Source organism: Eublepharis macularius, chromosome 1 (genome assembly GCF_028583425.1).
Source record: "Eublepharis macularius isolate TG4126 chromosome 1, MPM_Emac_v1.0, whole genome shotgun sequence".
Taxonomy (NCBI): domain Eukaryota; kingdom Metazoa; phylum Chordata; class Lepidosauria; order Squamata; family Eublepharidae; genus Eublepharis; species Eublepharis macularius.
The window spans coordinates 24,909,354-24,931,901 of record NC_072790.1 but is presented as its reverse complement, the minus strand read 5'-3'; the positions used below and the strand labels follow the sequence as shown (position 1 = coordinate 24,931,901).

The 22,548-nt window shown below is 43.6% G+C and overlaps 1 protein-coding gene across 4 annotated transcripts; it reads right to left on the bottom strand.

The window, feature by feature from the left end:
• Positions 1-836: 836 nt before the first annotated feature.
• Positions 837-21,867, bottom strand: LOC129344469 (cytochrome P450 2K4-like). Of its 4 annotated transcripts, XM_055001121.1 has the most exons (10): positions 21,469-21,867; positions 16,361-16,523; positions 14,180-14,329; positions 13,347-13,507; positions 9,999-10,172; positions 8,355-8,496; positions 5,260-5,444; positions 4,771-4,912; positions 3,127-3,327; positions 2,626-2,713 (listed from the first exon to the last, which is right to left on the bottom strand). In XM_055001121.1, exons 1-9 carry the CDS (start codon positions 21,649-21,651, stop codon positions 3,164-3,166), a joined length of 1,464 nt encoding a protein of 487 aa, XP_054857096.1. In that variant the 5' UTR covers positions 21,652-21,867; the 3' UTR covers positions 2,626-2,713; positions 3,127-3,163. The 4 variants fall into 4 exon arrangements, with proteins under 4 accessions (XP_054857092.1, XP_054857114.1, XP_054857105.1 ...); XM_055001117.1 differs by lacking the exon at positions 3,127-3,327 and having other exon boundaries at positions 837-2,713; XM_055001139.1 differs by lacking the exons at positions 3,127-3,327; positions 21,469-21,867 and adding an exon at positions 21,202-21,216 and having other exon boundaries at positions 837-2,713.
• Positions 21,868-22,548: the final 681 nt, after the last annotated feature.

The window sequence follows — 22,548 nt, the reverse complement described above, 5'->3', positions numbered from 1 at the left end:
GTAGCACCAAAAGACAGAAATCTCTGTCTTTTGGTGCTACACCTCTGAAGATGCCAGCCACAGCTGCTGGCGAAACGTCAGGAACTACAATGCCAAGACCACGGCAATACAGCCCGGAAAACCGACAACAGCCATCGTTCTCCGGCCGTGAAAGCCTTCGACAATACAACAAAATTCCTGTTGATTTGATTAAAGTTCTGACTTGGATCCCTGCTAGTCCATAGCTCATCGGATCCATGAGCCTTGCCAGGTGTCAATGTATGGCTGAAAACACATCCCTATTTGTATGCATTATTAAGCATCATTCAATCGATGGATGTCTCTTTGGATGGAAATGAGATGGGCATCTCATTGGAGGAGAGGATGTGAACATCTACTCTATCACCTCAAACCTGGTGAGATTATAACACGTGCTACTATGAGTTCATATGACCACCCAACCCAAAAGATAAGGAGCACCTTTGCCCTTTAGGCTTTAAGTACCCTTCTGAGACATGTAGGAAAGGACTTTGCATCTTTAAAACTTCAGGAATGCAGGTAAATGCATTAACTAGGCAACCAGTGTGCATCTGTAATATTTACTGACATTTGTACATTTGTATAGGCGGTTGATTCATTTGGTTTATGCTGCTTGCCTTAATGATCACCAAGTGTATATGTAAACATATTGATCACCAAATGTATATTTATTCCAGGTGTTTCAAATACAGCCCTATGTGGCTCTTTAATCCCTTTGCTAGAAACATGTACCTTCAGGTATTTTCTGAAACAGAGCTACACTTTGTCATATTTAGTTGTGTGTTTACATTTGTATTCAGTCTTTCTGCTCCAGCCAATATTTTGCCCCATAGGGATCTCCAATGTTCAGCTAACAATGTCTGCCTCAAAGTCGGCTTTCAACACCCTTACCTTCAAACGTTTCCCTTTTTAGCACCATAAATTTTATAGGCAGATTCATTAAAATAATTCATACAAAGTTCCTTATTTAACTAGTTATATGGCCCTTGATTTGCATATCTGGTTACTTTATAGTCACATTTCCATTTTTATCATATTATCCCCAAACATAAAAAAATTGTAGATGCTCTAAGCATCATAATAGCTATACTTTTTTTAAAAAAAAGCTAAGGACTGTCAAAACCAGTAATGTCAAAATAACTTCTCTGGTGCCCGTATTTTCTATGGGCAAGCCAACTGGGTGTTGGTCTCTCTGCATCCTGTGGTTTAACCGGAGATCTTTTTGAACCAAACAAAGCCTGATCTAACTAAAACCCATCCCAGCTTAGAAGCTTGGTCACATCTTTGAGACTTTCAGTTGGTTCTAATAAAAAGTATTTGTTGGGCAAGGGTTTCTTTCCTAATAATGGAACAGGAGTGAACTTTAACATTTAGGGGCACTTTACTGTCTGCTTCGGCTAATATCCAGTACAGGCTTGATTGCTTTCAAGCCAACTAAAAACAATTAGCAGACGTGAACCTAACACTCCTGCATTGTTATATTTGATAAGATTTAGAAATATTCAGGATAGGGGAATAAAAAGGCCCATCTTAGATATGAAATGGTGCTCTGAAGGGAGTCTTGATAACAGACCTAGTACCGTTTCAGAAGTTCAGATATGCTGAAGCTGCTGTCTGACGAAGAGAGTTTAATTATTTGAGATAGCAGTTTAAATTACACAGCCTTACCAAGTCAAATTCAGTGATTCTTCCTATCCCGATGTGTTGATATTGTTGAAAACCTGTCAACAACTCACAGTATATAAATGGAAGATCAAAGATGTTCTTCACCTATGTGGAAATGAAAAACCTTACAAAAGGACATCCACTGTCCCTTTTTAGATTCTTACCAACGCAGGGCAAGAACTTATTGTCCAGTTGTAGAGACTGAGATTTGATTTTTCCTCATATGTAACAAAAGAATCTGAAATTATGCCAGGTTCTTTTTGTGTTTTGGAGGATGGTAACAATAAACAAATAAACAACAACAACAAAAACCTAAGCTTTCTTGTATAGTTTTAGGTGGGTAGCCATTTTGGTGTACAGTAGGACAACAGGATTTGATTCCAGCAGCACCTCAGAGATTTTTCTTTCCTCAGATAGAGGGAAGGGAGCTCTGACTCTCAAAAGCTTATTCTCTGAAAATCATGTTGGCCTCTAAGGTGCCGCTGGACTCAGATCCTGTTGTTCATGCATAGTAGCACATAAAACAAAAAGCATGCCCACTTTCTGTGCCAGGCAGGCTTCCAGAAGTCAGAAGTCAGTTCCCTCCTCTATTCAGTCACAGCTTAGTGAAACGAAGAAACAGAAGCCAGACTGGGCCTGGGCAGTTGAGGGGACTGAGGCTGTGAAGAGAGGCATAGGCTTGATTCTCAGTGGCTGGGGTCAGAGGTTGCGGATTTGTGACAAAGCATGGAACAATTTTGTCATGGGTCTACTGCTCTAAAACGGCAGGTAGGAAAGGCTGGTGATGTGCTACGTAACACAAGGATCAGTTGTGGCACCTAAGTAACATAGCAGCATCAGTCTTATGAACGTGGCAAAGCACAGATATGATAGGGCATCGGAGGTGTAGTAAACCCAATATCAGGGGTCAGGTCCAGATCTTCTTGAGATGTCCCAGAAGCTGGCTGGAAAGTAAATCTCTGCAGAAGACTTGCAAAGAAAAGGAAGAGCTCCATTTTGGCAAGGGTCTCACCAGCACACATTCGCCGACCTGTGATAATGCAGATGCAGGAGGGATGCTTGGTTTATTTAATTTCTAAACTTTTTCAGACTGCTGTCCCATGAAATGACACCCAACATAATTTGCCATAATCCTCCACGAGTTAAAAAAAAAGACTAAAATCCAATTATATATATAAAAGCAAGTGTCCTGATTGACTCATCAATGCCCAGCCCAAACCCCTGGACGTAGAAACAAGAAATTTGGGGAGAACATTCCTTTCATGATGTAAACACCCTCTAAGAAGGGGTTTTAAGAAATAACCCCCTAAGGGGGTAAAAAAAGGGTCAAATATGTTTTCCCAAAGGGATACCACTTCCCCATCCACTGCCAGCTTGGCCACTCTTCCCTGATTGGGCCAGCCTTTCAAGGACATTTGCATATGAGGCCTGATTGCTCCTTACCTCCACATTCTAAACAGTATGCAGTTGCTATTGGGAGTCATTCAATGTGTCCTGAGGTAAAATGCACCTCCCAGTCTTCCCCTAAAAGTTCACTAGGGTTGCCAATCTCCCTATGGGTCTTAGCTTTCCTGTGTGGCTGGCAGGCTCCTGCCTGCTTGCATCTCCCTCTCTCTGATTTGTCAGCTGTGGAACTCTTGTATTCTGAGGTAAAAATCAGGTCAAGGAAACTGCAGACAGTTGAAGAAAGGCAGTAACTGGATTTAAAGTAGTTAAATACCGTAGCGAAGCATGGGTATCAAGCTAGTCCTATTATATCTCACCCAGCTGAGATCAGATGCAAATAAGGTGGCAATATCCGCCCACCTTTTACTCAGTGGGATCAGGAGCAGAGCAGGTGGCAATGCCCATCCCCTCTTCACCCAGATCAGATCAGGAAGAAAGCAGATGGCAATGACTGCTCCCCCTTTTATCCGGCTGAGATCAGCAGCAAAGCAGGTGGCAATGCCCACACCCCACCTTCTCCCAGGTGGGATTAGGAGTTGAGCATGTGGCAATGTCCACCCCCTACTTCACCCAGCTGGGATTAGGAGTGGAGTAGTTGGCAATGCCTTCCCCTCACCATTACTCAGCTAGGATCAGGAGTGGAGCAGCTGGCAATGCCTGCCCCCTACCTTCACCCAGCTAGTATCAGAAGTATATGGCAGGTGGCAATGCCTGCCCCCCATTCAACTAGCAGGGATCAGGAGTGGAACAGGTGGAAATATTTGCTCCTCCTTCACCCAGCTGGGATGAAGAGTGGAGCAGGAGTCAATGCCCATTCCTCCCTTCATCCAGCTGGGATCAGGTACAATGCAAGTGGTAAAGCCTGCCCCTATTCACCTGGTCAGAATCAGACACAGAGCAGGAGACAATGCCCACCCACCCCCTTCACCAGTCTGGGATCAGGAATGGAGCAGGTGGCAATGCCCTCTTCCTTCACCCAGCTGGGATTAGGAGTGGAGCAGGCAGCACAGCCTGCCCCCCAACTTCACTCTGCCAGGATCAAGTGCAGAACAGGAGGCAATGCCCGCCCCCATTCAACCTGCTGGAATCAGGAGCAGAGCAGGCAGTAATGCCCTCCACCACTTCACCCGGCTGGAATCAGGTGCAGAGCAGGAAATAATGCCCACTCCCTCTTCACCCAGCTGAGATCAAGAGTGGAGCAGGTGGCAATGCCCTCTCTGCACCCAGCTGAGATCAGGTATGGAGCAGGCAGCAATGCCTGCCCCTTCACCTGGCTGGAATCAGGTGCGGAGCAGTAGGCAATACCTGCCCCCTTTCACCTGGCTGGGATCAGGCACAGAGGAGGTGGCCATTCCCGCCCCCCCACCTTCATCCAGCCAAGATCAGTGACGGAGAAGGAGGGAATGTCCGCCTGCCCACCCTCTCATTTCTAGAGCCCATTATATTTTTCCCCACAATGGGCTTTGTTGCTAGTATGATCAATAATATTTGGAAGAATATTAATAATAATGAAAGCATGAAGTGTTTCCAGTATGAATTATGCTATGATGGTAAACTAGGATGTATAAACAAGAAAAATCTAAAGGTAAATACGAAAATAGATTACAATAACAAACAAATGATAATTATAAAAGGAGTTACCTGCAGAGAAAGGCATGAAGGCATCTCTCTTTACAAAATTTCCTTCGGAATCCAGGAAGTGCTCAGGGTAGAATTTATAAGGTTTTTCCCACTGAGATTCATCATAAAGCACGGAGTACAGTAATGTAATAATATGAGTTCCCTGCAAAGTCAAAGCGATGAGTTATTAAAATGAAGACAGTATATCAAGCACACAGCTATCCCTCAGACTAAGAAAATGCCATCCTGCAAACTGAATCATGTGGGAAAGCAACTGCAAGGAAAGCAAGAGAAAAAACTAACTTGGATGGCCAGTGTTTTCAAAAGTTTGAAGTTTTTGGCACAGTCCAAGTAAAGTAGACACGTCCAATAAGAGAAATCAATGAGATGTAGAATCATTTCCTTAACTGGATCTGATATTCTGTGGAATTAAGTGTTGTTTGCAACTAATGCACAGATATATTCAACAATATTCAACTGAGCAATGTGTGTAAATGTCAGAATGTTCACCTTTGGAATGAAGTAGCCCCCAAGAGTGACATCCACTGTGGTGGCATGGGGCACGCTTGTAGGGAGAATATTAGCAAACCTCTGAACTTCATGAACCACTGCATCGGTGTATGGCAGTTTGGCTCGGTGTTCAATCCGTGGTTCAGCGGACCCAATGACCTTTGTTATCTCTTCTTGCACTTTCTCTGAGAAAACAGAACAATTTTTTTCTCCACTAAGGAAAATTTCTGTTTCAGATATCAAATTATTCCCTAAATATCCTGGGACCATCTTAATTACTATGGATGAATCTGGCATGCTGGTCTCGAAAAACGGTTACCAGATAGTACTTAGGAATTCAGCGCTAGAGAGGGCCTCCGTCTTCAGCCATGAAATGCGATGCAAAAACAGAGTTTGGGAAAGCAAGAGAAACAGCGTGAAACCCACTTGACAGTTTTTAATTTGGGAAAGGAGAACACTGAGCAGAAGGCTTTAGGGAAGCAGAGGGATTTTGCCCTAGAAGTCTGATATGGGATTAATTGCCAATTGAAAAGTGTTGTTTGGCTTCGCAAACAACAAACTAGTGTTTAGACAAAACTTGAAAGCACATGTTATGACTGATCTAAATATCCCCATTTTTCATCAAGCAAGTCTCTCTAAATGAGAAGAAGTACACGCGGAGGCTCATGCAAAGTGAGGCACAATGCTAGCTGGGAAACTAGGAGTTTAAAAGACAGAGCAAAAGGCTTTGTCAATTCTCTCTCTACAGAGCAGGCAAAGAAGACTGCTGCTCAGGGGGGTTTGTTCATTTCCTATCTGCCTCCCGGAAGGTTCTGTCAGTTTCACCTCCCCTTCTGGGACCTTGGGAAGAGATAAACAAACCCCCTGAGCAGTTATCTTCTTTGCTGGCCTTGTAAAGAGGGAAATTGACAAAGTCTTCCAGTCTGTCTTTTTAGAACTCGTCTTCCCAAGTAGCAGGGCTTTTTTCAGCTGGAACGCGGTGGAACGGAGTTCCAGAACCTCTTGAAAATGGTCACATGGCTGGTGGCCCCGCCCCCTGATCTCCAGATAGAGGGGACCATTTTCTCCGAGGACAACCCACTGAGTTCCACCACCTCTTTTCCCAGAAAAAAGCCCTGCCAAGTAGCATTGTACCTCTCTTCAGCTGAGCCTCTGCATGTTCTTCCTCTCGTTTTGGGAGACTAGCATGAACCTGCAAGAAGTCTGGTATCATCTCACGAGGCTTTCATAAAGCCTTGGGATTCCCCAGTCATTACTTGGGGTCAGTCAGTTTAGCAAAACTATAGAGACTATGGGCCAAGCTACAAGAGATGAATGACACTTGAACGGCAAGTGAACAGACTCATGTGTATTCCTCCCTGTTCACTTGCGCTCCACTTGCGCTCTACTTTTTTTTTTTAATTTGAAAAGTATAATTTATAATTGAATCAATCAAAAATTAGAAATAATAATAATAATATATGATTTATAACGTTACTTTCCACTTAGCTTACCAATCCCGTAAACCACACCAAATAAAGCCAACAACCCTCCTCTACTGTACAAACCCACCCCCTTAATTTTTTTTAAAATAAGGACAAACACAGAAGTAATCACGTTTACTAATACATTAATGAGCAATCCAATTGATTACAATATTAATAATAAATATTACTACTGCCAAAATATTGATAATTAATTATTAATAGGAATTATTGTTATGACTAGAATTTATATTGACAGTGGGTAGAAACGTAACTATGTCAAAATCTATTTTATAAATATAGAGAAATAATCGCACAGCAAGAGTTCCCTCCCTAAACTCAGACAAACCTTCTTCTATTTCCTCTTCAATAATATTTTGTCCCCTTATATCACATATATATATGTGATATTTTGTCCCCTTATATCACATATCAAGTGGAGCACAAGTGGAGCGCAAGTGAACAGGGAGGAATACTCATGATTCTGTTCACTTGCCGTTCAAGTGTCATTTGTCACTGGTAGCTTGGCTCTGTGTTAATCCCAATTACTGCTATTGTGAATAGTCTAGGTACTTTTCTTAACCACATTTACATTTTTTGTGGTTAGTTTGCACTCTGTGTTTCTTGTATTTCATAGCTCTTTGACTGTGTTGCTTACATTTTTAATTTATGAACATTTATCTGTCTATTCACAAAACTTTATGCTAGAATAAAAAATTGTTAATAACAACATTTGATTTATATACCGCCCTCCAGGATGACTTAACACTCACTCATTATCCCCACAACAACAAGCACCCTGTGAGGTGGGTGAGGCTGAGAGAGCTCCTAGAAGCTGTGACTGACCCAAGGCCACCCAGCTGGCTACAGGTGGAGAAGTGGGGAATCAAACTCAGTTCTCCAGATAAGAGTCCCATGTTCTTAACTGTTACACCAAACTGGCTCCCTTTTTTTGTGCTTTAAGGTGCCACCAGACTACCGCTAATTTAAATATTATCACACTGCCCCCACATTTTATTTATTTATTTTGATATTTATTTACTTTTATTATTCATTTATACCCTCCTTTCTCCCCAGGGGGACCCAGAACAGCTTACTTTGTTCTCTTGTCTTCCGTCTTATCCTCGCAACAACTTTTGTGAGGTAGGTTAGGCTAAGAATGTGTGACTGGCCCAAGGTCACCCAGCAAGAGTCCATGGTAGAATGGGGATTCGAACTGGGATCTCTCTTATAATCACTATGCTGCCATCATGGTACCGTAAAATTCTGGGCTAGTATATTGATACCATGCAGTCACTTCCAACAACCCCGTGGTTTCTTAAGAATAAAGTGTTGAGTGGAACTCTCCCATTCACTGCTAAGTTCAGGGTGGAACTCTGTATGCCCAAAGGGGTACCCTCTAAACATGTCTGGGGGATTGGGGAAGGTCACAGCAGATGCAATCTGTAGATAACTTTATACCAGCTGGGAAAAAACAGGAACTATAGCTCACTGGTACTTCCTGCTCTCCCTCATTCAGATAACAATGGAAGCAACCTAAGTTTTCTTTCTGTTCTTATTGCTATGCATAACTGGAATCAAGCTGTCCTAGAATAGTGGAATAATGGAAACCAACGAATAGAAAGCACTCACTCTGGATTTCAGGGTACTTCATCATCAGCAACAAACCCCAACACAAAGTAATCGAAGTGGTCTCCGTGCCTGCACCGAATAAGTCGTTCACGATAGCCTTTAGGTTTCCATTATGGAAAAATCCATTAATCTTGTTCTTCTCCTAGGGGACAAAAAGAAAGAAAGGATTAAACACAGAATACACATGTGCATAAGAAAATGAACACCAAGAAGGACCTGAGGATTTCACAACAGTGAAGCTTTCCCTTTACACTAGAGGAGAAAAGCTATAGACAATATCTTCATTATCCATCAAACTATGAGAAGAAATAAAGGAACATGAGCAAAGAAGGTGCTCTTGTTCTATTTGTATGAGAAATGTGAATTAAATGAATGAGCAACGCATACATTCCATCCTCTGCGCATCTTCCTAGTTCAATGTGTAGGTTTTTCACAGAGCAGAAGGCAAAGTGACCATTCTAACAATAACAGAAAGTGAAAAGTCCTACGAATAAGTGGGACGGAGTTCAAAGAATACTGAGAGGAAACTGTAATCTACGACAGGTGCCTTTTTGAGATCGGCTGTCATAAGGGTTGCACAATGTGAAGCAACCCTGGGGTCATACTTCAGCCCCTCATGGCATCAGGTTTGCACCAACAGTAATATACCCTCCTTTCTTCACATACATTTATTATTTTAAAAAGTATTGAGCATATTTGCCTCCAAAACTGAAAGAAAAGTCACAATGAACAACTCCAATGGTAGAAATATGGAGCAATCTCACATAAGCAGAAAATCTTATCCAATCTGGACACCCAAACAGACGCTCAGATATTAATACTCATAGTTCCCAAATTAGTGCCCAGGAAGCAATTCCTGGGCCAGACCAAATAGTTGCTAAAAGAGAGAGAGAGAGATTTATGTCACTCATAGAAAGAAAATGGAAGGGGAGGACATTCACAGCTTTTGAGCCTCTCATACCCCACCACTCTCTCTACAGTAGCACCGGAAGCAGCGTTCCGTTCTGTGATGCTAGGATGGTGACGGAGGTGTGGGCCCTTCAGGTATCATAAGCTGTTGCCATGATCTCTTATGTGTGTAAAGTGCCGTCAAGTTGTAGCTAACTTATATTGCCTACCTCTGCTTTAGTGACCCTGGTCTTCCTTGGTGGTCTCCTATCCAAGTACTAACGGGTGCCAACCCTACATAGCTTCTGAGATCTGACGAGGTCAGGCTAGCATGGGCAATCCAGGTCAGGGCCAAAATCTCTTAACTCATCCACTCATCCACAATCTCAGCTTTCTTTTTTTTTTTAAAGTAAGTCTGTAGCCTTTCTGTTGCAGAGATATAAGGGAAAAGGCAACTAGGGAACTGGACAAAGTGGAACTACGTTTGTGCTGTATATTCAACTTGCAGATTTTCTTGTCATCGTGAATTTGCAAAATTTCTTCCTGACTTGCAGATAATCTCTGTGTCTACATAGATAGTATCTGTAATACATTAACAATGATTGGAGATTAGGAAATCTTAGCTAGTCGATTAGATTCCTTGCCAGTGGCCAGCTGGCATTCCTTGCCAGCTGAGTGTTCACATGCAAGCAGACTTCTAAACTGTGGAAGAAAAAAGTTCACCTGTGATTACTGGCATGTTTCAAAGACTGTTACCTCTTGCTGTCGGGTTAGAAAAGCATCAATAAAGCTCCTCTGATCGTTCACGTCCAATTCCTTGAGGTGTTCAATGAAGGTGTCCTGTATGAAGTTGTCCAGTTCCATCTTGTTGTTAAGAACAATCCTGCGACTGCCAAAAAGAAAGCCCAGAGCAGGGAACATGTTGTACAGCTAAAAGAGTAACAGATAAGAAAGGAAAAGATTAAGAAAGCCCCAAACCCTGCTGCCGAGGCAGAAATCTCAAAGCATTTTTGCTCACATTGAAAACAACAGTGACACAGCAAAAGTCCCATATTAAGCTTGGAGCTCTGCCTGGTAAATGCTGGGTGATCTATCCAGCAGAGGTGTTGCATTGTACCAAGCAGGACTTCCTTGGTGTTCATTCTAGAAAAAAATAATAAGACCTTCATACTTGTGATCTGGTCTCTCAGCCAGCAATGGCTATCAGCTGCCATTATAATCAAGGTAGCATTCTATTTTTTGAGAAATGAAGGGAAGGTACCCAACCGAACCATTTAACGGAGATTTCTGAAGAATTTGAACAGGAACGAAAAGAAGACATCTAATTTAAATATTATGATGTTTATATACATAACACACAACACTTACTATTAGGTTTCCCAGTTCCCTGCCCCACCCTCCAGCCCCTGCCCTCACTTATCTAGCCTGTCAGGGAAAAGGCGGAGGAACGTGGCTCCCAGGGGATGCTCCTGGGCAGTCTGGTGCGCTCCCACATGCCACAGTGGGTCAATTTGGGCCCCAAACAGATCAAATTAGGCATGTTTGGGGCCCAAATTTGGGGTCCTGCCCTTGTTTACCTGGCTGGTGGGGGAAAAGGCAAGGGGACCCACCTTCTAGTGTGTAATCCCACATGCTGCAGTGGGCCAATTTTGGGTCCTAAACAGGTCAAACTGGGCTCATTTGAGGCCTAAACTGGCCCTCTGTGAAGGGCAGCAGCTCGCCAGGGCCTGACATGCTGTCCTGTATGCCACAGTTGGCTGATTTTGGCCCCAAACATGCCCAATTCGGCCCCAAACAAGCCCAAATTAGCCTGCTGCGGTACGCAGGAGCACTTCAGGGCCTGTCACACTGTCCTTGCAGCACTCCTGCTTTCTGCTACTGACCGCAGGAGCACTCCCAGGCGCAGCACGTGGTCCGCGTGATGATGTCACTCTTGGAAGTGATGTCATTGTGCAGCCCTGGAAGTGCTTGTGTGCAAAGCTCATGCATGAAGACTTCTAAAAAGGTGAGTGCCAGGTAGGGTTGCCAGTCCCCTGATGGGGGCAGGGGATTCCCTGATCCCACCACCCTGCTTACCTGGACAGCGGGAAGAAAAGGTGGGGAACGTGCCTCCTGAGTGCACCCCGGGCACTGCGGCACACTCCTGTGTGCTGCATCTGCCCAGATCGGGCCTGAATTGAGCCCAAAATGAGGCTGAATCAGCCCAAATTGGGCCACTGCAGAGAGCAGCAGCACTCCTACAGAGTGGCTGACCAAAGGCCATCTGCTGTGCTCATGGCAGGAGTGAGATTCAAACAAGCAAAGTGCTGCATCACAGCCCAAATACTTAACCACTGCAGTACACCAGTTCTCATAAAGAAAGTCAATCAATGAAGAAATCAGAAAAAAGAGTAGGGGAGGTGAATCTTATTCAACTAATAAAATAAGCTGTAGATCAATTTTCATAATGTTTCAGTACATGGTAGAATTATAGCTTTCCACTGATACAGGTAAGTTGTTTGGCAGTAAGAGCAGCCCTTAAAGTCCAAGGCTTCTGGCCTGAGGAGAGCTCCAACGCGTAAGGCACATGGCCTAAGAGAAGGCTGACAGTGGAAAATTGAAAAGCTGAGCCCAGGGCAAAAAGAATCCATTTCTCTACCTCTCACCTGAGTGGTGCTGATAGGACAAGATGATCCAGCAGAACATGGCGTCCCAGAGAGGAACATCGATTTATCAGTGTTTGTTTTATTTTTTACTTGTTTACTTCACAGTGCAGATTGCCAGTCTAAAAAAGAAACAACTAGGGGCAGGGATGGAATAAGCAGCACCTGAAGGCCTACCTTTTGGCCAGCTGAAATTCTACTAAAAGCTAGCTTATAAACCTTCAGCATTTTCAGTCTTTTTTCCCCAGAATACAAAGGGCAAGAATCTTAGACCTCTCTGCTTACAAAGCGGTTCTGCGAAAGCCATTCTGAACTGAAGGGGAGCTGAACGATGGTACAAAGATTATGAGGCTGTCATGAAGAAAGCCGGCCTAGAACCCTCCTTCTTGATTGCTGTCTTCACACTGCATGGAGTTTTAGATATGAGAAAGAACACATGTATCCATCTACTTTTGTTTCAAAGTGGATTGCCAAACTGTGCCTGGGAACCACCAGGAGCCTGTGAGGTTGGGATACGCGGGGGATGCTGGCATTACATGACCAACATATCACATCCAGGAAAAACAGGAAAAGATGTCACATCGACCTAGGAACTGCTGAAAACTCTACGGTAAAAACATCATCTTTCTAGCAATTCCTGAATGATATAACATCACTTCCAGTTTTCCCCTGGAAGTAATGTCACAGAATGTGTGACTCCATATTTTAATTTTTCTTCCTCCTGCTGTCTCTCAGAGCCAAGCTACAAGTGACTTTTTTCACATGGAGAACACTTGATTGTTTTCACAAGTTTTCCTGGGAACTGAAGTCCAAGTGTCCTCCCCCTCTCTGCTAGAATTGCTACCTGAAGAGCCAGGGAAAGCCGGCGGCAGCAGCAGCTTTTGCAAATCATTCCTCCAGTCACAAGCCTGCTGGACAAGAGGGCTCCCAACAATCGTTTGGGGGTGGGCAGCTGCAACTTTCTCCCTGGGCGTCCTGCTCCTTGGGAGCTTCACCGACACGGCAGCTTTCTCCAGAGCAGCAGGCTTGTGACTGGAGGAACAATTTGCAAAAGCTGCTGCTGCTGCCGGCTTTCTCTGGCTCTTTAGGCAGCGATTCTAACAGAGAGGGGAAGGAACTCTGGGACTTCAGTTCCCAGGAAAACTTGTGAAAACCATCTAGTGTTCTCCTTGTGAAAAAAGTCACTTGTAGCTTGGCTCTTAGAGCGACAGCAGGCAACAACAGCTCCCTGTAGGGGGGTTCCCATCAAAGAAACAGACCTGGCAACTCTAAAAGTGGTATAGGTTTCCAAGCGTTGCTCCATAAATTTTCCTAAATGTTTCAAATCAGTTGCAACTTCTCAGATCAAGTTCTGCATCAGCCATGAAGTGTTGTGTGGTGAATCCTTAAATACACACAACCCTGCCTATATTCTTTTTATTGGAATTTCAACCATTTTAAAACCAAATTGAAAATAATTTACCGTGACCGAGGGACTTCCAGCAAGCCGGGTGTTTTCATTGAACAAGTTCAGTAGTTTCACAAATGAGGGGTCTTCATATTCATATCGCTTGCCAAGCAATATGGACACGATAATATTGGCAACAGCAGCATTTAAGACTGTAGTATTATCGAACGGTTTTCCTGTATGTAAGATATTAAAATGATAACATTGCATTATGGAATAAGGATCGTTATCACTTGTGCCTCGTACATTAGCTTGCATATGCTTGGTTAGTATATGCTTAGGGGCTTGTGGTGAAGTGGCCAGTTTATTATAATGGATTTCTTTCTTGGCAACATGTTCTTTGTCCTGCAAAATGCTTGTCACATCATGTAGCACTAGAGATTGCAAATCTCATGTTCTGACCTAGACAAGAGATAAGACAGTGCAGTTAGATAAACAAGTGAACTTGTAGTTCTTATCTGAGCTCAACAGATAAAGAAAAGCAATATGATTTATCACTGCCATTACATATGAGTTCTTTTGTCTGTAAAGGTATTTAATGTATGCTGAAAAATTGTATGGCACTGACAACTTGTTGGCTTCCTAGGCTGATAGAGTTGTAAGTCCACAACTGTGAAATTTTGGTGTATGTGTATATTATTCTGTATATTATTCTGTGTAGCTCTGTCTCTTTGTGAATTTCTGTTTATTCTGAGCTTGTTCCTGTTCTCAAATCAAAGGTCTTTCACAGATCACCATTTTCAGGTTCCTGGGTTAAAAACTGCCACTACAGTGGACTGGGCTACGTCGAAGTATGTATCAGGTCTTTTTGATACCTCCCAAATGCAAAGATAAAAATGCCTATTCACCTCCAAAAGATTCAAACTTCCGTATTAGGGAATGGCACTCTTCGACAATTCGGTCCTCTATGGTCCTCCTGCCCATTCCATAGTCACGCAACGTGGTTAGCGCAAACCGCCGCATCACTTTCCAGTTCTCACCATGGGCAAAAACGACTCCTGAAGAGGGATATTAGCATGCACAACAATTGTAATTATATAAAAGAATACCCTCTATTATCATGGACTGCATGTTATATGAAAAGCGGTCCAAACATGTTATGCAACCTGACTGTCATGGAGTGGTGGTGATACGGTTACAAGTGTAGTACTCTTCAGGGAAACCATTTATTTTCTCAGAAGAAATTTATGGATGATCTGGGGAAGACCATCAAAAGTAAACCTATTTCTGCCTGTGGTGACACCAGAACTTGAGGCTGTACTTTGCCCCAGTCAGCATTGTCCAACTGAGAGTCAGTTTGGTGTAGTGGTTAAGAGCACGGGACTCTAACCTGGAGAGCCGGGTTTGATTCTGCACTCCTTCATGAAGCCAGCTGGGTGACCTTGGGCGAGTCACAGTTCTCTGGAGCTCTCTCAGCCCCACCCACCTCACAGGGTGATTGTGGTGGGGTAATAATAACACTTTGTAAACCGCTCTGAGTGGGTGTTAAGTTGTCCTGAAGGGCGGTATAAAAATCGAATAACAACAACAACAACAACAACAACAACAATAAACACAGCACTTGGCTCCTCATTCTTTAGCTCTTGGACTATTTAAGACCCATCAACCTGGTCAGAGAAGCTGAACATTCACCCACCAGTGGGGACTAATACTGGGAATTGGGGGGGGTGGTAGGGAAGATGTTCTTAGTTGTACAGGAATACAGTAAATATATAAGACATTTAACAGGTCCCACTCTTTGTCCCTGAGAACTGAGCCAGCTACCGTCCACATAACCAAGCATGGACACCCCACTAGGGTGGCCAAGGTCTCCCAGAATCACAACTGATCTCCAGCCAACAGAGATCAGTTCCCCTGCAAAAAATGGCTGCTTTGCAGGGTGGAATCTATGGCATGGTATCCTGCTAAGGTCTCTCCCCTCCCCTCCACAAACCCCAACCGCCCCAGGCTCCACCTGCAAATATTCAGGAATTTCCTAACTTGGAGTTGGCAACCTTGCAGTACAAGAGACCCCATGGCCCTCCTCTTGATTATGCTACTGAGACGGGGGGCAGATACGTTTTCTTCTCACTGAGCTCCAACCCAGCTACTCTGCACTGCTGTTTCAGTTGTTTAGAATTGTTCTCTCTGGCTGTGCAATCCACCCTCATGCAAGGCTAGGGCTGGAGCACTTCTGCACCCTAATGGTCTCTCCATTCCTGATGTGAACATCAGCAGAGCTGCCCCTTTTCTCTGTCCCTGCAACCAGCCTCCCGCTTCATCATTTAGGGACTGGAGATTGTGCTACTGCCACTGAACTATGAGTGCAACACTCAAGATATTTTTAAAACCAAGACTCTTTCATCATATAGAGCAAGTCAAGGAGCCACATGTAGGAAGTCCTCATATGATGAACAGATAAATCATCTGCCAAGTTTTTGGGTGCCTGTTTTTGAACCCTTTCCTGCTGTGCTACTCTCATCATCTCAGTTCTTTGATATATGCTTGTATCAAGACAGTTTAAGCCAGTTTAGTTCTACGCAAGCCAGATTGGCTACATTTAGGGTTGCCAGTCCCCCCGCTGGGGGTGGAGGACTCACTCCCCCCCCCCCCACACCACTTATAGTGTCAGCAGGGGAAAAAGCAGGGAACGATCTCCCAAGGCACACTCCTAGGCAGTGCAATATGCTTCTGCACCCCACAATGGGCTGATTTGGGCCCCAAATGGGTCTGATTCAGCCCACTGCGGAGTGTGGGAGTCCTGCTAGGAGGGTTCAGGAGAGCTCCTGCTTTTCACAGCAGGCCAATTTAGACAGAAATGATTCATCCCTAAACGGGACAAAATCAAACTGCTGCAGAGCACGAGAGCACTCCCACTGCACGATGATGTCATTTCTTGGAAGTGACATCATCATGCAGCCCAGGAGCATGTGTATGCTTTGTGCCCGTGCAAACCGCACAAAAACGATGAGTGCCATGTCTCCTGCCTCCCACCTGGAGGATGAGGAGACCTGGCAATGCTAGCTACATTTCAGAAGCAATGTCCTCACCGTAGCCTTTTTGATAGTCTTCCAATATTGGGACCATGGGCCTCTCTGCAAATGCATCTGCCTGGTTCACCAAAGCCTCCTTTACAGTCTCGTAGCCCGCCAGAACTACCATTTTCTGGAATCCCGTTTGTAGGCTGAAAACCGGGCCATACTGTTTAGAAAGCTGAAACATAATCAAAGGAAAATGAGAAACAGTTCCTAGCACCCAACCTAAACCTTCACCCAAAGGATATGCTAAACAATATAGAAAATATTACTTAAGTATAAAAACAAAGTAGTGAGAGCAAGATAAATACATACAGCAACCAGACAATACATCCTCTATGCAGTAGTAGAGTTCACGGTCACATTCCCTTTATTAATTCTATTTGATCAGCCTTTATTTACATGTAACAAAGAAAACAGGATGGTACAGAGTAAAAAGAACAAAATATAATATAAAAATGTTGAGTGATATCAACAGTTATTTCTGAAACTTCTCCTGGTGCAGTTTTATAGCAAGTTGTAAAAAGTTTGCTACCTTCTCAGTTATATTGGAGGAGAAATCATTTAAAAGACAGTGAATCTTGTGGGAATCAGAAGAATCCGTCATATTAGCTAAAATATATCTTAAATATTTAAAATGAATATCGGCATTAAAAGGACAATTGAAAAGAACATGTGGAATTGTCTCGATCCAGCTGGTTTTATAAAGACATTCCCTTTATTAAAGCACCCTCTTGAACTATTCTGTTATAATATAGCCCTATTACCTTTAAAAAATGCTCTCCTCCTGAACCAATCAGGTTTACATAGTTCACAGAATGACAGAAGCATAATACATCCAGATAAAACTTGATTATTTTTAATTGTCTTTTCAAGATCCTCCCAGGTACAGACTAGAGATGGGCACGATCCAAAAAAAATTGCTGATCCAGCTGATCGTGGATCGGCACCAGTGACTATCCCGACTAAATGATCCACACCGATCATCTCCCGTTCCCAATCTGCGGATCGTGGATCGTGGAGGCCAAAGCGGGGCGCGCTGCTATTCCCAGCTATGTGGGAAGGTGGGTGTTGGTGGCGGCCACCGGGCCCGGTGGGCACGGGGAGACAGCGACAAGCCACCTCCCCTCGAGGGGCAGGGGGTCTGGCCACTCGCCGGTGGCACCCCCCATGTGCCCGCCCGCCAGGCCAAAAAGGAGCGCGCTAGCAAGAAAAGAATGGTGGGTGATGCCGGCAGCATCTGTGTTTGTGTTTGGCCATCTGTGTTTGGCTGTCAGAGCTGCTTATCAGGGTTTGCAGGGATGAGATTGGCGTGCCCATGGCTACAGAACATCCCCTTCCCCCTCCCTTCCCTGGCTGTCTTCTCCCAACTGGTGACTGCTTTGCTGCTCCGTGCTTGGAAGGATGCCTTGCTGATCAAGGAAAGCTGGGCTTCTATTCGGGTTTCCAGGGCGACAGGAGGGGAAACACAGCTCAGGCATTCTCTTGGCTCCGTTGCCCTGGGAATAGATTACTGGTGCCTGAGTGTCTGGCTTCCCGATCAGAGCATGATCCAGCCCCGATCCAGCCCCCTCCCGATCGCTGGATCGTTGCCCGTGGCCGATCACAATCTGCTGAGTCATGATCACGCAATAGCCATTATCGTGGTTTTTTTGGGATCGTAATGCGAATTGTGCCCATCTCTAGTACAGACCCCTAAAAATCTTCTTTTAATAATAATTCCAAGGGGGGAGCCATGTTAGTTGTTGTAGCAAAGTTACACCGGAGTCCAGTAGCACCTTTATGACACTTGATTGTTTTTAACTGTCTTTTCAAGATCCTCCCAGGTACAGACCCCTAAAAATCTTCTTTTAATAATAATTCCAAGGGGGAAAGCCGTGTTAGTCTCTTGTAGCAAAGTTACACAGGAGTTCACTAGCATCTTCAAGCCAAAATTTATTTCAACATGAGCTTTTGTGAGTCAGAGTTTACTTCCTCAGTTGCATAGAAATGTACATCAACCAAGCTGGGTTATGTACTCAGAAGTGTGTATCTGTGCCCGGCCGCGTGTTTGTGAACCTGCTATGAACTTTACAGGGACCTTATAATTATACAGGGACAGTATAATTTGTTCCTACATTCGATTTTTCTGGTCGTTCTGCTCTGTTGTTGTTGGCTGAAAATGTCTCATGTCTGTTTTAAATGAACTGCATTCTTTTTCTGATTAGATCTCTTTTTTTTGTGTCTTGTTTTGCACTGGCCTTTCTCTATAATCTACCTTCCCTTCTTCTATGTATTTAGCCCAGCCTTTCCCCTTTAGCCTGCAGTCTTTCCCCTTTGAATTTCTTGTGCTCCTGCACTGGAAATCCGTTCAGGTTAGACGGATTTGCTTAAATCAGCATTTGCACACAATCACTCTCTGCACTTCCCCCATGCCAAGAGGTCTATTTAACTCTTAATATATCATGATAGTTGTGAAATACCAAGTTCTCCTCAGAATTTCCTTATCAGTTCTTCGGCAGTATTCTCTTTTTTTTTCAAAATAGTATATGAGTTGTCTCATAATTTTCTCAGGACTATGTGCTGGTTTTCCAGTATATTATAGAATCAATTTCTTCTTATAATTTCTTGCAGTTTTTGTAGGAATTTACCAGGTTTATTATCCAATTCAATGAACTTCTGCTTTGTACAATTAACAGCTTCTGCCAGTGTTTTACTCTCGACATTTCTATCTCTTGAGACACTACCAATAATTTCATATATACCCCTGAGCTCAATGTAATATATTGGGTTTTTACTTATCTTGTTAAAATCTCCTCTTTCTAGGTTTTCCAGGTCCCTATATCCTCCCAGTGGGAGGTGGGGGACCCGGGACTTAACCTGTTGTAGCCTTTTCATGCTCTCCTGGAGATATGTGATGATGTCACTTCCAGGAAGTGATGTCATCGTGCTGGTTACAGGTGTGGTCCTATGCTTTGCACAGAGCATATTCAGCCCATTTGGGGACACAGGAGTACAGGAGAATGCCCGTTTCTGGCGCAATGACATTACTTCAGAAAGTGCCATCATCGGGTCCCACCGGGACCATCCCTGGTGCATGCTGTCTTGAGTCACCTGCCAGTGGTAAGCGACCTCCAGGGAGCAACCGGTCAAACCCCTGGGAGATCGCCTGCCACTGGTGGTCAACTGGGAAGCCAACCTATTCCTTCTTCCTTTTTATTTGACTTGTAGAAATTTGTTGGCAAAATAAACAAAACTGCCTTCCCTGCATCTCAAATTACACCTCAAGGCATTCCTGGGGTGGTAAAGCAAAGAAACAACACATGATATCACACTAGGCACAAGAAACAAACTCAATTACAAGTAAATACTCAAGAGTCATCCAAGGAGTGTCATACAGTCTCAAATTACAATTTACTCTAAAGTTATCAAGAATCAGTTCAAACAAGTTTCTGTGTAGACAAACAATATGCAGCTTACATCACAACCAGGAACTCCCTCCTTAAAGTGGCCTGTGCTAGCTAATGGTTCATAATAAAGTGGTAAGTGCAAAAACAAGATCAGGTTACTTCCTGAAATGGGCAGCAAATAATCCAGTAGATAAAGTGCAAGTGCTCCTATGACATTTCACAACTGATATATGCAGATAATAAATAGTATATTGCTCCATTCCACTTATATTGCACAAGTCCACCTTTAAGGTGCTCAAACATTCATAATGAAGAGCTTCCAAAGTCCATGCACACTAGTCCTTGTTCTAGTGGTAGTTCCATGGTGAATGAAGAAAGCTTTAATAGGTCGTTTTGCTCCAAACTGGAGAGGCTGTGATAATATACTTGCTCCTATGGGTCATCTAGATCCACATTCTCACCTCAAGGCAATCCTGGGATGGTGTCAATGCAGATCTAGTTTCAGTCATAACCAGGGCTTTTTTTCTGTGAAAAGGGTGGTGGAACTCAGTGGGTTGCCCTCGTAGAAAATGGTCACATGGCTGGTGGCCCCGCCCCCCTGATCTCCAGACAGAGGGGAGCTTAGATTGCCCTCCGCGCCGCTGAGCGGCACGGAGGGCAATCTAAACTCCCCTCTGTCTGGAGATCAGGGGGCGGGGCCACCAGCCATGTGACCATTTTCAAGAGGTGCCGGAACTCTGTTCCACTGCGTTCCTGCTGAAAAAAAGCCCTGGTCATAACCAATGCCATTCTAAGGCTGCTGTCCTTGCAGTAAGCTCCACTAAGTAGATCTGAGCAAGATTCTGAGTCAACCTGCTTTGGATTGCACCCTAATTCTTCATGTTATAGTAATAAAGTATTAAATATTCAAGATCTTGGCTGATTCACTTGTACATGATCTACCTCAGACAACTTTTACTCCAGCTGTCTACATTTTCATTTGTATTAATGCCTCCCCTGATTTGCTCTTGAATATGTTCCATGAGAATAGCCATTAAGAGTGAAACCCTTTTCAACTAGATTACATATTCTCCAGGAATATCTCAGATTTTTATCTTCTGGGCTCTGGGAGGGAAAAGATTTTTTTTTTAAAAAAAATATTTCAACAACTTTTATTAATTATAGAACGGAGACAATAACAATAAACATTAAATAGCAAATACATGGAGTAATATAGTGGTTATACAAGATTGCAGGTTTCGAAGAAAAACATTTAAAACACTTGTTTACTGTAATTTGTAGTTCACACACCACACAAAAAAATTCACAATATATTGGGGAGGGAAAAGATTTTTGAAGCATGTTTAGTTTTGTTGGTTGGTAGAAGTCTATAATTTTGTTGTTTGCAGGCACAGCAATGATTTAATTAACTGAGTTCAGTTCTGGCAGGTTTTTCACGTCAAGAGATGAATGGAAACCATTGCCTACCTCTGCATAGCGATCCTAGATTTCCCTGGTGGCCTCCCATCCAAGTGCTAACCAGAGCCAACCCTGCTTAGCAGCCAAAATCTGACAAGATCAGTCTAGCCTGGGACATTGAGGTCAGGACAATACATCAAGTACATTTTATTAATGAATAGACAAATTATGCAACGTATATTTGTTTGCACATTCATGCTTTCCTTCTTGATGGATAAGCTGATGGTCTCTCTGCCCTACAAGACCAGCACAACACAAAAAGAGCAAGAAGCTCACCTTTAACAGGGTTCTGTAAGGCCTCTTCAGGTCCATTAGGTGGAGGTTTCCTATTATTGGCAATGGCTTTGGTCCTGGTGGAAGATTTTGGCTGCTGCTGTTCCAGAAATTGTTCATTTTCCAAAGGAACGCAATTGCCAGGGAAAATAGGAACAACACAGAAAGAGGATCCATCCACTCCATTTCCTATTAATGAAAAGTTGCCTGCAGTGGTTGCAGCAAAATTTGCAACGTAATTTGATCAAGGGCAGTGTCTGCCAACTGAAAAGAGCAGCAAAAATTCTTCAGATAGATGCAGCCTCATATAAATTCTCACTAATTATTTAATCCATCCAATTTATGAGAACTATTCCCATTTTTGAGGTGTGTACTCCAGCTATATGACTGGGTGGGTGGAGTCTAATTCAAGAAATGACCAGAATAAATCTAAACTCTCTTGACACCTGACTGATGGCTCAGCACAATATTATCTGGAAGGTTAGTCTAGTTAATTATATACCAAGTCCAAAGAGTAACATTGCCAAGAATTAGCGGGATTACCTACTGATTGTAGTTAGTGAGAATTTTTCAAAAGTTGAACATGCCTTTCTGAACTGTTGTCCCGTTGAACAGAAGGCAAATATCTTAAAAGAAACGGAAGGGACTGCCCCCATTTCATCCTCTCTAGATACCAGGGATGCAGACGGAGGGAGATCTGCTTTGGTCCGTAGTGCAACTGGAGTCATCATCACTGGAGCTGTGTGATGTGCACAAAAGGGGGAAAAACAAGAGCCACATCCACCTGGGTGTGTGTGTGTGGAGGTAATACTACAGATGAAAGAGCAGAAGCGCTTTTTATTAAAAACCATTGGGAGGCCCAAAGGGGCCCAAGACTGGATGCGCTTCCTTTACCAAATCCCCCAAGCTGAAGTTCTCCTTTCTCCCCCTATGATCTTGATTCCTTGTGGAATCATTACAAAGCGTCAGATTATTCTTTCCTGCTTTGGATCCAGAAGCACCTTGCAGAAGAACTTGTAGTAAGATGTCCAGATGCATAAATCCGTGTGTACATCACGCTCCTAACCTCTTCTCCATTGATCC